The following is a 13,594-nucleotide window of genomic DNA, read 5'->3' as shown; positions in this document are numbered from 1 at the left end:
ACTCAGTCAGAGTACAGTGTGGAGGATTGTGATGGAGAATTGGATGATGCGAAAAGTGTGTGGCAAACTGGTGCCAAAAGGTTTGTTGGTGGATCAGAAGAAATGGTGCATGACTGTTTGCTAGGAAATGCTCCAATGGTTGAATGTTGATCCGAACCTTCTGGAGAAAGTGGTTACTGGTGATGAGACCTGGGTCTACAAGTACAATCCTGAGTCGAAACATCAAATCTCAGAATGGCACACTGCTTCCTCGCCGAACCCAAGAAAGCTCGCATCAGCACTTTGTGTGTGAAGTGCATCCACCCACTCCGTCTTCAGGCCACAAAGGGCCCATCGGGACCATCCGATTGCCATGTCATCCTCAGCTGAGGATGCGGATGGGAGGGGCATGTGGTCAGCACAACGCTCTCCCGGTCGTTATGATGGTTTTCTTTGACCGGAGCCGCTACTATTCGGTCGAGTAGCTCCTCAATTGGCATCACGAGGCTGAGTGCACCCCGAAAAATGGCAACAGCGCATGGCAGCTGGATGGTCAACCATCCAAGTGCCGGCCACACCCGACAGCGCTTAACTTCGGTGATCTGTCGGGAACCGGTGTATCCACTGCGGCAAGGCCGTTGCCCGTGTGAAGTGCAAGCTGATTGTTTATTTTGATGGTAAAGGAGTGATTCACAAGGAATTTGTTACTCGTGAACAGACTGTCACAGGTGACTTTTACGCTGGAATGCTCCACCGCTTGAGGGATCAAGTCTGCCGTGTCCACCCAGCGATCAAGGGCAATTCGATTCTCCACCACAACAATGCCCCTGCTCACACATCGCGCGCCACCGCTGAAGTTTTGGTCAAGTTCAATGTGACAGCATTGCCGCAGCCACCCTACAGCCCCGACTTGGCTCCAAGTGACTTTTTCCTGTTCTCCCGAATCAAAATAGGCCTAAAAGGGAAGCGATTTGACTCCATCGACACCATCCAGCAGGCTTCAATGAGAGCCCTTGACAGCATGACACCAGAGGCCTTCCAGATGGGCTACGAACAGTGGAAGATGCGCTGGCAGTGCACTGTTGATGCTGAAGGATCATATTGTGAAGAATTTTAGTCTGTTGTACTTAAATGTCCAATAGATTTCTAATTCTCTGTTAAGTCTTGAAACTTTTGAAACACACCCTGTATGTACCACACATTATTTTAAGAAAAGTTGAATGTACATATGTATGTACTACAAACTCAGTTTGTTTGAATTTTTCCACCATCCTTCTCAATTATTTGAATTGCTACTATTTTGAACTCTCAGTAATTTGAACTTTTCCCTGGCTCAAGTTTCAAATTATCGAAAGTCAACTGAGATTTTAGCTTCTCTTATACCTTTCCTGTTGGTGGATTGTAGTATTTTGATTACTAGTGTATTGCATCCATCAACAACCAAAAGCAGATGATTTGTCCAATCAAGTTTGATTAATGGTTCATACAGACTGGTTTGTTAATATCACTGCTTGACTAAGTATCCTGCACCATAATGGTGATAAACACTCCATTTGGCTAACACCACTATATGCATCTACATTGTGCAAAGCTATATAACTTGATATTTTTGAACAGTGTTTGGAACACCTGATTTTGCCATTTTATGACAGTACAAATTATTTAAATGATATTATCATAACAAGTGTCTAAAAATGAAAGGGCCAATCTATGACTCCTGTTCAGAGAGAGAGAGAGAGAGAGAGAGAGAGAGAGAGAGTGCGTGTGAGTGCGCGCGTGTGGTCAGTTTATGGGTGCAGATCTAGAGGGGCATCACCACCCTCATTAAAATAATTAGAGGAGAAAGTGGTTAATTTAAAATATTAAAAAGGGAAATACTACAATATCATTCAGAATTACACTCTTACTCTCCCAATCTCACTCATGTACTCCCTCACATTCACACTATCATGCAATCTGTAAGATTAAATTTGGTCAAATGTTCTAAAACGTTTTTTAAAAAAGGGAAAAAGCATGGATATGTTAGGAAGAAAGCTAAAATAATATGAAAAAGATATGTGACTGGACGATCACTTACGAAAAAAATAAAAATTGTATGAGCCACCCACTGTGATAACACATTAAAAACTACTCCCTAATACAACGCCTGACAAAAACAAGTGAAGCACTCAGAAGACATGGTCGGATATCAATGTAATTTCATAAATGTACACAGCATCTGTGGATGTATAAATGATTAAGAGTTACAATACTCTGGTATAGGTAGGATGACCAGCCACCATTAGAGTGCATTAGCCTTTTTCATGTTTAGTGTTGTTAACAGGCCTAGTAGAGTATATAAGGGGCACAAACAGAGTTAGATGTTGAGTGATCACAGTGAAAGACACGGAGATGCTACACACTCATTTGAGACAGTGTTACAAGCAGCTGACAAAGTCTGAAAAAGGCCTCATTGATGGTCCCAATGTGGCCATCTAGTTGAATTTCACACTATCCATATTTGTGGAGCATCTGGATGCGACAGTGGCCCATTGTTGGACTGCACAGGAATGTGAGTCCAGGCATACTCTTCGTCAGGGTTACAGTCGATCACATCTCACCACTACAAGGCAGGATTGTCATTTGTGCACCAAGCGTGTCTTAACACCTTTCATATCTACGTCTGCCATCCGAGGACAAGTAATGGACTTCCTGCAACATTCTGTGTCATCCTGCACTGTTAGTGTAAGACTAACAGCAGCCGAACTATGGAAATATCGTACCACGCGTAGGCTGCTGTCAACAGTATGACACAATTGGCTGCTGTTTCAGTGGTGTTATAACTTGAAAGCACAGACTGTTGATGAATGGCATTGCATTGTATTCATTGGTGAACTGTTTCTCTGCACTACTCTGGATGACCATCATCAGATAGTATGGCAGAAACTGGGAGAGAGATCTCATTCTTTGAAAGTTTTGGAGAGGTACAGTGGTGTTACTCCTGGCATTATGTTATGGGCAGCCATTGGGTATGGCTTCATATCACAACTGGTGATGATCAGGGGAACCTTGATGGCACAACACCCATCCTGTGCCCGCATATCTTACCTATCGTGCTACAGTATTGGGGTGCAATTTTGTGGCTGTCAAGGTCCTCAGAACTTTCCCAGATAGAACATGTTTAGGACTAGCTCAGACTTCAACTCCTCGTCAGTGCCAATATCCATGATATCAAGGCCGTTATGAGGGTTGTGGGCCAGCTTGACTTAGGAGAGGATACAAAGGCTTTCCGACCGAATCGCTATATGCATCCATGCCAGAGGGGATGCAATGTCATAGTGATAAGTCGTCTCATGCTGTCAAGTTCTTTGTAAATTTTAGCGAGCAAGTTCACTATTCCACACAATATTTGAGGTTGACTTTTTCATGATGTGACATACGCTCTACAAGCCTCCCTTTCAAACTTTAATTCACTGTGTCCATGTCTATTATGACCTTGCAGATCGCAACAACTTTGCTAAAACAACTCTGTCAAGATTGGGTACTCGCCAAGTTGTATCGTATTTCATAACCATGTTGCTTGACATGAGGCAGCAGTTCCTGCAAGTAGTGTCCTCCCATGTTTCACCAAGTTCAGTGATCCTGATAACCCACAAAAAGCCTTCCATATAGAGAAAGATATTAATTTTTCAAATATAGAGTCTTCTCTCTTTATGACAGGAAAAACATCTGTAACTACAGTCTTACCTTCTGATCCCGCTCGATAAGTCTTCCCTGACCTGTGGTTCTGGATGACTTTCCTGAAATCTACCCTTTTTCCTAGACCTCTCCAGGCCTTTTCCTTCACCCCTCTTACTTCTGCCTGAAGAAGGAGCCACTGGCTCCATAAACTTGCCTAATTATAACCTCCTTTTACGTGTGTGTTCTGCCGCCACTTGGTGAGTAGATTTTTTTTTTATCTATCCAATTATATTATACAAGATTACCTTGTAGTTCACACTTAAATACTTGGTACAGGCTTTATAGAACATTCTAGCAGTTAATCTGTGTTGTGTTTCTATTATCTGGTCTCATCTTTGTCTGTGCTTAGGAAGGCTGAAATCAGAACTTATCTTCATAAGTTGGGTCTTAGTATTACCAAACTGCCAACCGAACCACTGGGAGGTTTTCTTTTCTTTAATTTGATGTAGCAGGCTTCATGGACATGCAATGATCAGCTAGGGATATAAAGATTCCACCCAGACGAAGTATCACTAAAAACTGTTTCACCTCAACTGCCATCCACCCCATTGATACACAGAAAACCTGGAGGTTGAGATTCTTTAATACAGGTTCGTACCATCCTCATAATCTAGGCAGTGAAGCCATGATTCCCACTTCTTGTCACACAACGCTCTACCACCATGCCATATGGTGTCCACTGAAGCATGCACAGAGTTCATGGTTTTAGAGGACTGGTGGCCCTCACCAGTCCCTAGCTCATGAATCCCAGGTTCAGCTCTTTATAACGAAGAATCCACAAAAACCATGGAATTTAAAGGAGCTAATGTCCTTTTTGGGAAATGTTAATTAGTGTACTAAACTGAAATGCACCTACTAGACAGTGTGTAAAAGAGAGGTATTTATTTAGCATGTACAACAGAAGTGAAATAGTGTTTCACTAACCAAAAAGGCAACTGAGGTCGCCTATATACCTGACGACCTGTGATACATGGAAACGGATATGTCCATAACAGGTACTTCACAGTATAGTATTCCCAGAGCTTTCAAAGATGTTCCTAACAACACACTAACAGTGTGAACAGCAATGGGCAGAGGAAAGCAGCTTCTCTGCCTCTCAAGAAAGCCAGAACATGTAATGGATACTGACATGTAGCAAGTTACTCAGAGGTATGTGTCATGAAATCTGAGAAATATTTTGCAGTTCACAGCTATTCTCAATACAGATTAGAATGTAAGGTGGTTCTGGGTTCTAAAAGGTACCAATAACATTGTTCCTTCAAGATGCTATGTTGCCCCCCCCCCCTCCCCAAATGTCAAACCCGATGTCAAAAACTATGAAGAACGTGAATGCAGACAGTATTCACATCTATCTAATGTTACATACATTATGTGATCAAAAGTATCTGGACACCTGGCTGAAAATGACTGTCAAGTTCGTGGCACCCTCCATCGGTAATGCTGGAATTCAACATGGCATTGGCCCACCCTTTGCCTTGATGACAGCTTTCACTCTCGCAGGCATACGTTCAATCAGGTGCTGGAAGGTTTCTTGGGGAATGGCAGCCCATTCTTCACAGAGTGCTGCACTGAGGAGAGGTATCGATGTCGGTCGGTGAGGTCTGGCATGAATTCAGCATTCCAGAACAACCCAAAGGTGTTCTATAGGATTCACGTGAGGACTCTGTGAAGGCCAGTCCATTACAGGGATGTTATTGTCGTGTAACGACTCTGCCACAGGCCGTGCATTATGAACAGGTGCTCGATCGTATTGAAAGATGCAATCGCCATTCCCGAATTGCTCTTCAACAGTGGGAAGCAAAAAGGTGCTTAAAACATCAATGTAGGTCGGTGCTGTGATAGTGCCACACAAAACAACAAGGGGTGCAAGCCCCCTCCATGAAATCACGTCCACACCATAACACCATCGCCTCTGAATTTTACTGTTGGCACCATACATGCTGGCAGGTGACGTTCACTGGGGATTTGCTGTACCCACACCCTGCCATCGGATCGCCATATTATGTACCATGATTTGTCACTCGACACAACGTTTCTCTGCTGTTCAATCGTCCAATGTTTACGCTCCTTACACCAAGCAAGGCGCCGTTTGGCATTTACCGGTGTGTGGCTTATGAACAGCTGCTTGACCATGAAATCCAAGTTTTCTCACCTCCTGCCTAACTGTCATAGTACTTGCAGTGGATCCTGGTGCAGTTTGGAATTCCTGTGTGATGGTCTGGATAGATATCTGCCTATAACACATTACGACCCTCTTCAACTGTCAGTGGCCTCTGTCAGTCAACAGACGAGGTCAGCTTGAACGCTTTTGTGCTGTATGTGTCCCTTCACGTTTCCACTGCACTATCACATCGGAAGCAGTGGACCTAGGGATGTATAGGAGTGTGGAAATCTTGTGTACAGACATATGACACATGTGACACCCAATCAATGGACCATATTCGAAATCAGAGTCCCGTGGAGTGCCCCGTTCCGCTCTCTCACAATGTCTACTGACTACTGAGGTCGCTGATATGGAGTACCTGGCAGTAGGTGGCAGCACAATGCATCTAACATGAAAAACGTATGTTTTTGGGGGTGGTCGGATACTTCTGATCACATAGTGTACCTGACAGCAGAATAATATGAACACATTCCTTACAAACTATAGTCACTTTGTTGAGTAGATTCTAGGTAGTAGGTACCATAATAAAGTGGTAGGATTAGTATGTTTGGTGACCACAACAAACCAAATTGACAGTGCAGCATGCAAATGGTTTATTATGAATTACAGTGGGCACAGATCCATCATTCAATGTTGCAATAGAAGCTGTCTGCTTACAAATGTATAAGCAAGGGCAACAAACATTATAAAACTTTCCAATAACATCACAATGCATAACCACAAAGATTCCATTCGAAATTACTTCTTTCTGCACCATTGGCTCTCAGTAATTGAAAAAGCAGTTCTCACAAGGAGAGAAAGGGAAAGACAACACACAGTCATTCTCTAGGCACTCCTGATCAACATACTCTTGCTTCTACAAATGGGTCACTGGGTACTGGATCTCTAAGAAGAACGTCACCCTGCACTGTGTTTTGATTGGTCGTCAAAACCAAAACAGAGCACCTGGTACTCACATGCAATCGATATGCAAAACAGCAGTCAGTACCTCTGCATCAATTCTCTCTCTGTCATGCTGAAGTGCTGGGACTACGTGCACTTATATTTTATGGGGACATTTCTAAATTCAGTGTTACTGGCTGAGGTGGACAGTTTATTCAAATATCTTACGTAGTAAACACATAGTCTACCACCACATAAGCCACTATGCAGGCCCTTAGCAAAATTTAAAAATTTCATCTTTCCACCTGCAAGCTGTTTAGGAGACGTACTCACAGAGGCAACTGTAACACTATTCCTAAGAATGTATAGAACCATACTGATCAATGGGAAAAGCCTGGCAGAAATTATATACAGCTGTCAACCCAGAACTCTATGCATCTAATCTACCCTAAACAATGAATCAAGCAACAAACCTACCCAACCAGCTACAGTCTAGTACTCTGGCTTCATTACAAATGTTCAGCTGCTATTTGGGATGGATGGAGGCAACACTGGTTGCAGCGTGCAGGTCACATACATTACTCACAGGTAAATTGCCCAAGATTTTAAACCAGCTTTAGCATCAGTTGTTGGATGACCAGCAGCATCTGCCATTGTCACAGTGTCTACCAGCACTATCTTACAGTTAAGATCAATGAGGGAGTCACTTTTAAGACTCAATGCCCAAATGCATATGGATTCTCTCCATTTAACACACCTGCACTAATTGGGATTCTAACAATAGGTCCAAGCATTGGGGATCTCATAAGCTCAGACGCCACAAATGTATCCAATCATCTTCCTGAACCCTTCATCTTTACAAGGTGTCATCAAGAACTGATGCCTTGGGGAACCAACATAACTCTACAAAGAACTGCAGCAGCCTCCAGCCACCTTGTTCAATAAGTCACACCCTAATGATATTGCTACAGAGACTTCCTCACACCAGAGGTGCCACATGCCATGCATATACCCAACAAATAACAATTCAAAATCAAAATTTGATCATTGTGCAGCTTAAAGAATGTGAACATGTATATTAAATGTACAGAAGTTCACAGTGTGACTATTGTTTCTTACTGAGCAATGCACTACTGCCTTCTACACGTCAACCTCACATTTTCAAGATGATATGCAAAGCAACAGTGCATCATATACTGTTACATTTGGACATGAGATGTATCCAGAAAGTTCTTCACATAAGTTACATAAAAAATAATGTGTAACCTTAATTGTGATGGTCCTTCAAAATAATCATCCTGGGAAGATTACAGCTTTTATTGCATTTCTCACAATCACCATGGTGTTTCTCCCCCCCCCCCCCCCCCCCAAACAAAAAGGACTACTTGTGAATTTCTTTAGATCTCGGAGAGTATTTCTATACATTGAGCTTTCAGCATTTGGTGAGGAATGGCAACTATGCTGCTGCTTGTCAAGAACAGCATGGCTGTTAAAGATTTACGAGTGAGCCTATTTTTGTGACAAAGCCATGAGCAGTCGTTCCAAAATTCTGGTATCTTTCATTGTACATTTTGAAGCAAAATGAGTTTGTGTAGTGTTAGGCTGAAATGATTTATGATGATTAATTCTCTTGGCACTGAAGAATAGGAGCTTACTCTTTCACATTCTGACATAGCATCACCTACTTTCACATTGATGAGAACACAGTAGTGACTGCTGTTTTGATTCAAGATCACAGCCAAAAATCCAAATTTCTACCATGTTTTATGATGGGAGAGAAGAAAACAAGACAACTTGCAATCTGTATCAAAGCTAAACACAAATTTTCATGTCACTGTTTATTATCATTAAGCCAAAAGACAGAGAACAAATTTCACCACAAACAAACAACTTTCAACGCCTCCCTTAAAATCACCCCAACACCTGATTCACATGAAATACATTCTAAGAAATTTAGCCTTACCTGAAAAAGAGCACTTATTTCCTAATACACTGTAATTCTTAGAAGTATATTAAGTACATGTTGCCAAAAATCTCCTGGCACCTCGCTGAATGACTTCTGTGTGACATCAGACAACATATATAAGAATTGGAGGAACATTGCATCAACATTGTCCCCGAATTTTCTATCAGAATTAATCAATGAAAGAACTGAATGAATTTGAATGTGGTATGATTGTATTGCCTCTGAAGTTAGTGCATTCCATCAGAACTTTTGCAGGGGTCACGTATATTTATTTTCACTGTTAGTGATGTTACTGTAAAATAGAAGTGACAGGGAAGCACTAAAACTAATCATTATTCTGGTAGGCTAAGAACTTAACTGATGGGGACAGCAGAAGTCGAAACTGTTCTATGTAAACCAATCAACAGAAATTCTTGTGAATTACTGGACAGACTTTCTGTTGCAGCATGAATAAAGAGGTTGTTGCTGAGAGGCAAACAGTGGATATGACGTCATAATTGGTCTTTGCAACACGAAGGTTTAAGAAGTAATGATCCATGGTGTATGATACCTACATAGGTTTAGATGAAACTGAAGGACAGTGTGATTGTTTGCGACTTTTTTTTCCTGGTTGGAGCTCAGACCATTGGCTTAAGTTGATGTAAAAATGAACGCAATAATAAGAAGGAAGATTACATTATAACAACAACCCATCAATGACATGCTGACACAAGAGATTCATGACTGAAGAAGAGTGAGAAGTAAAACGGACATGTTCTTTTCAAAGGGACTGTTCTGGAATTTACTGTAAGTGATTTATGGAAAACACGGAAAACAAGAACATGGATAGCTGACTGGGAATTTGAAGCCCATTTTTCAGAAATGCATGACTAGAGTTTTAACTATTGTTTCCCTTTGTTTGTTAAATTGAACATGCCTGTTTATAAAAATATAAGTTCAATACCCTTTTTATAAGGATAACTGTCTCACTCCAGAAAATAGCCATTAACTGCCGACATCACATCTTCATTTGTAAAAAATCTTCGACCTCCTAGGCATTTTTTCAAGTCTGGGGACAGAAAATAATCTGAGGGGACTAAATCTGGCGAATAGGATGCATGAGGTAGCAATTCAAACTTTAATTCATTAATTTTGGCCATTGCAATAATGGACTTGTAAAGTGGTGCATTGTACTGAAGAAACAACACTTTCTTCCTGCCCAAACGCGGCTGTTTTTGCTTGATTTCTTCGTCTAAATGTTGCAATAAGTTCGCATAATACTCGCCGTTAATAGTTTTTCCTTTTTCAAGATAGTCAACGAAAATTATCCCATGTGCATCCCAAAAAACCAATGCCATGACCTTGCCTGCAGATAAAATGGTCTTCACCTTCTTTGGAGCCAGTTCTTCAATTTGTGTCCATTGTTGTGATTGTTCTTTTGTCTTGGGAGTGAAGTGGTGGACCCATGTTTCATCCATGGTTATAAAACAGTGCAAAAAAATCAGCTTTGTTGCTGTGAAACTTTGCTAAACACTCAATTGAAACATCTTTGCGACACTGTTTATGCTCGAGTTTGAGCGGATGTGGCACAAACCTTGCACACAGTTTTCTCATGTCCAAATTTTCAGATAATATGTGATGTGCCACACTTTTTGAAATGCCTACTATGTCTGCTAGCTCGTGTACTTTCAGTCGACGATTAGCCAGTACCGCTTTGTGGATTTTCTTCATCATTTCTGGAGTTGTCACTTCATTTGGTCGACCACTGGGATGCTCGTCTTGGCAGCTGATATGGCCTTGTTTAACTCAGCTACCCAATATTTTACTGTCAATGAAGGAGCAGACTCTCCCAAAGTAAAATCTAGCTCAGCTTTAATATTGGTTGTGCTGAGGCCTTTCAAAAAATTATCACATAACGATGACCAATTTTCTCCATTTTCACAAGTTCAGCCACAATGTTCACTATTGATGGCTGCCAAACAAATACTAAACAATGTGGCACCTTCAAACTTGAAACATACACTTCATAGATCATATTCTTTCTAATCCAGAGATATTTTTCAACAACAACTGCCATCTCTCAGTCAGGCCGGATACTTATGGGACCACCCTCATATAGCTGGTGTCTCTGGAATGAACAGCAATGGGTATCTGCAGACTTTTGGTCACTATTGTAAAGCAACAATTTAAGCACTTTTATCCTCACCTGATAATCAGCCATCAACAGTTTTGACTCAATTAGACCCATAACATGCTTATTAAAAGGTTCATCAAAGAGTTGTAAACATTCTTGCACTTCTCGACAAGTTAATGAGTCGACCTCTTGAAACTGAAGAAGGATGGCCATTTGAAATGTCTGCATTGTAACTTGGTATGGCTTTTTAAGATAGCCAAGTTTCAATTCACCTGAAACACCAAAGCCACCGTCATATTACTACTAAGTAATACACCAATGCTACCACCACAAACAGGTATTATCATAAGAAATTCTATTCTCAACAACAATTAATGATATCAAGAATGAGAGGTGATCTTATTTTTAAATATATGTACAATTATATCTTCTAGGTGTGTAATTCAACTATAATATAAAAGCTACATTGTTATTTTTGTGATTGGTGTTTGATGAATGCTCTTTCTGTTACTAACTACAACATGACAATATATTTTCTTTGCTATATGACAACTCACAGTGCATAATTATACACTTACTGTGGAAATGAGTACATTGTAATACATAACTTCTGCATAAATTAAATACATAGGGAAAATCTGTTCACAGTTCCACTACCCTCAATCATACATCTGAGCTACCACTTCATCATTTAAAGAGTTATCAGTGGCGTTCATCTTTCATGTAACATGTCTGATTATTTACAGCAGAGCAGTGAGGACGTCTGGGTTTACTGACATACAAATATCACAACCTTTCTAGGGAAGGTATGGGCAACATAATGTGCACAATCTTTTTCTTTTTTTTCTATTTTGCAATGACAGAAGTGTCAGTGTACACAATGTATGATTGTAAATCACTAGGGCCTTTTACTTGCCATCCATTTCTTTAGTTAAACACTACACACAGTTTTAAACCTTGCAGCCAGTAGCAGTTTCAGAGTGTCACCACATGGTGTATGAAGACGGGGGCATGCATGTTATGAAAACAATCAAGATTCCAAAATGTTCATAGATTTCTAGTTGAAAAGGAACAATATTTTCTACAAGCAAAACAATATTTTTCACAGGTGGTATGAGATGTAGGCAAAAAAGATGTTGTGACTCGCTGATCATTCAAAGTGCCACCGCGCAATTACGCGCGTCCTCTACGTGCGGCGCTGTCTGCCAGCCATGCAGCAACTGCGCCACCTAAGCGGCCAGCCGAGCAGCGGCCGCTAGACTGGGACTCAGTGCTCATTCGAATGCTAATGTGTACACATGTCTTACTTGACAACTTACTCTGTGACTCATATATGTTGTTGTGTCGTTCCGAAATATATGTGTTAAACTTGAAGTTCTAACAATTGGCGACGAGGTAGTGGATTGTTCCTTTTCACCGTTGACTCACAGGGTTCCATGGCTACTGTCGAGCAACTATTGCAAAATCTCCTTGAACAGCAAACGCTTCTCACAGCGGCGATTCGCGATTTCGTCGTGGCGTCAAATGCGGGGCGTTTCTTGTCGTTGGCTATACCTCCTTTTCCTCCTTACGACAAGACGGCGGAAGACTGGGCTGATTATGAAAAACGTCTTCGACAGAACTTCTTGGCATTTCATGTCACGGACGAACAACCATGTAAGTCTCTGTTCCTTTCCTGGATTTCGCCTCAAATGTATCAGTTGTTGTCGCAATTGGCTCCTTTGAAGGATCCTGCGTCTTTGTCCTTTGCTGAAATGTGCTCACTGGCTGTCTATTTTCAAAAGCAAACGCATGTGGTAGCCTCTCGTGTTGCCTTTTATCGTTGTCAAAAATAACCAAATCAATCCTATCGCACTTGGGCAGCTGAACTTCACAGCCTCAGTCGAAAGTGTCAATTTGTTACTGACGTTCACAAAGAATCCTATGCCGATTCCATGGTACGGGATGCTATTATCCGGTCGGCACCCGACAAAGAAGTTCGGCAACGTGCCCTTCAGTTGGCGAATCCGACTCTAGATGAAGTTCTCTCCATTGCGCAGTCTTTTCAAATTTCTAGCGCCACTGGGGCGCAAATAGAGGCGTGGGGTGATGTTGGGGAAATACAACTTCTGTGCGCTGTTGAAGATGCGTGCGGTGCGTCCCCGCCGGCCGACGTGGCCGCAGTGCGCTCCGACGCGCAGCCTCGGCCTAGCCGTAAACAACCCGCTAAGAAATTGCAGAAAAACCCCCGGCAACTTCCTTCATGTCCGCGGTGTTTTACGAAACATTCACGCGAGGATTGTCCCCAACGTTAGGCTGTGTGTCACAACTGCAAAAAGAAAGGTCCGTTAGCAAATCCGAACGCATACATGATGATCATGAACGTGACGCTGATTCTGTGTTGTCTGTCAATTGCACTTCTTCCCTTTCAGGGAAGTTATTCCTCACTGTCCAAATCCTTGGTCGAGATGTTCGCATGCAAGTGGATACCGGTTCTGCTGCCACTATGATTAATTCTCAGACGTATCTTCAGCTGGGTTCTCCACTCCTGTCCCCTGTCACTCGGCAATTACGGACGTACAATAAACAGAACATTTCTCTCTTGGGACAGTTTAATGCTGAGGTATCTTACAAATCCGTCATTCGCACTGTTCCCATATTTGTGGTTGACCAAAGCAACGCAGAAAATCTTTTTGGTTTCGATGCCTTTCGCGTTTTTGGGTTCTCCATAGATGACTCTGTCAATATTGTCTCTGATGCTATTCCTTATGCTCAACTGGATTCCTTGTCA

The 13,594-nt window shown here is 41.8% G+C and overlaps 1 protein-coding gene across 2 annotated transcripts in view; it reads right to left on the bottom strand.

Annotated features, from left to right (window-relative positions):
• LOC126248575 (cullin-2) overlaps positions 1-13,594 on the bottom strand; it is a 190,678-nt gene that overhangs the window by 38,751 nt on the left and 138,333 nt on the right. For both annotated transcript variants that reach the window (XM_049949681.1, XM_049949680.1), the window contains exon 13: positions 10,897-11,096. In XM_049949681.1, coding sequence (XP_049805638.1) covers positions 10,897-11,096 — 200 coding nt within the window. The remainder of the gene's footprint in view (positions 1-10,896; positions 11,097-13,594) is intronic.

This window comes from Schistocerca nitens, chromosome 3 (assembly GCF_023898315.1).
Source record: "Schistocerca nitens isolate TAMUIC-IGC-003100 chromosome 3, iqSchNite1.1, whole genome shotgun sequence".
Lineage (NCBI taxonomy): Eukaryota > Metazoa > Arthropoda > Insecta > Orthoptera > Acrididae > Schistocerca > Schistocerca nitens.
This window is presented reverse-complemented; position numbering and strand designations above follow the sequence as displayed.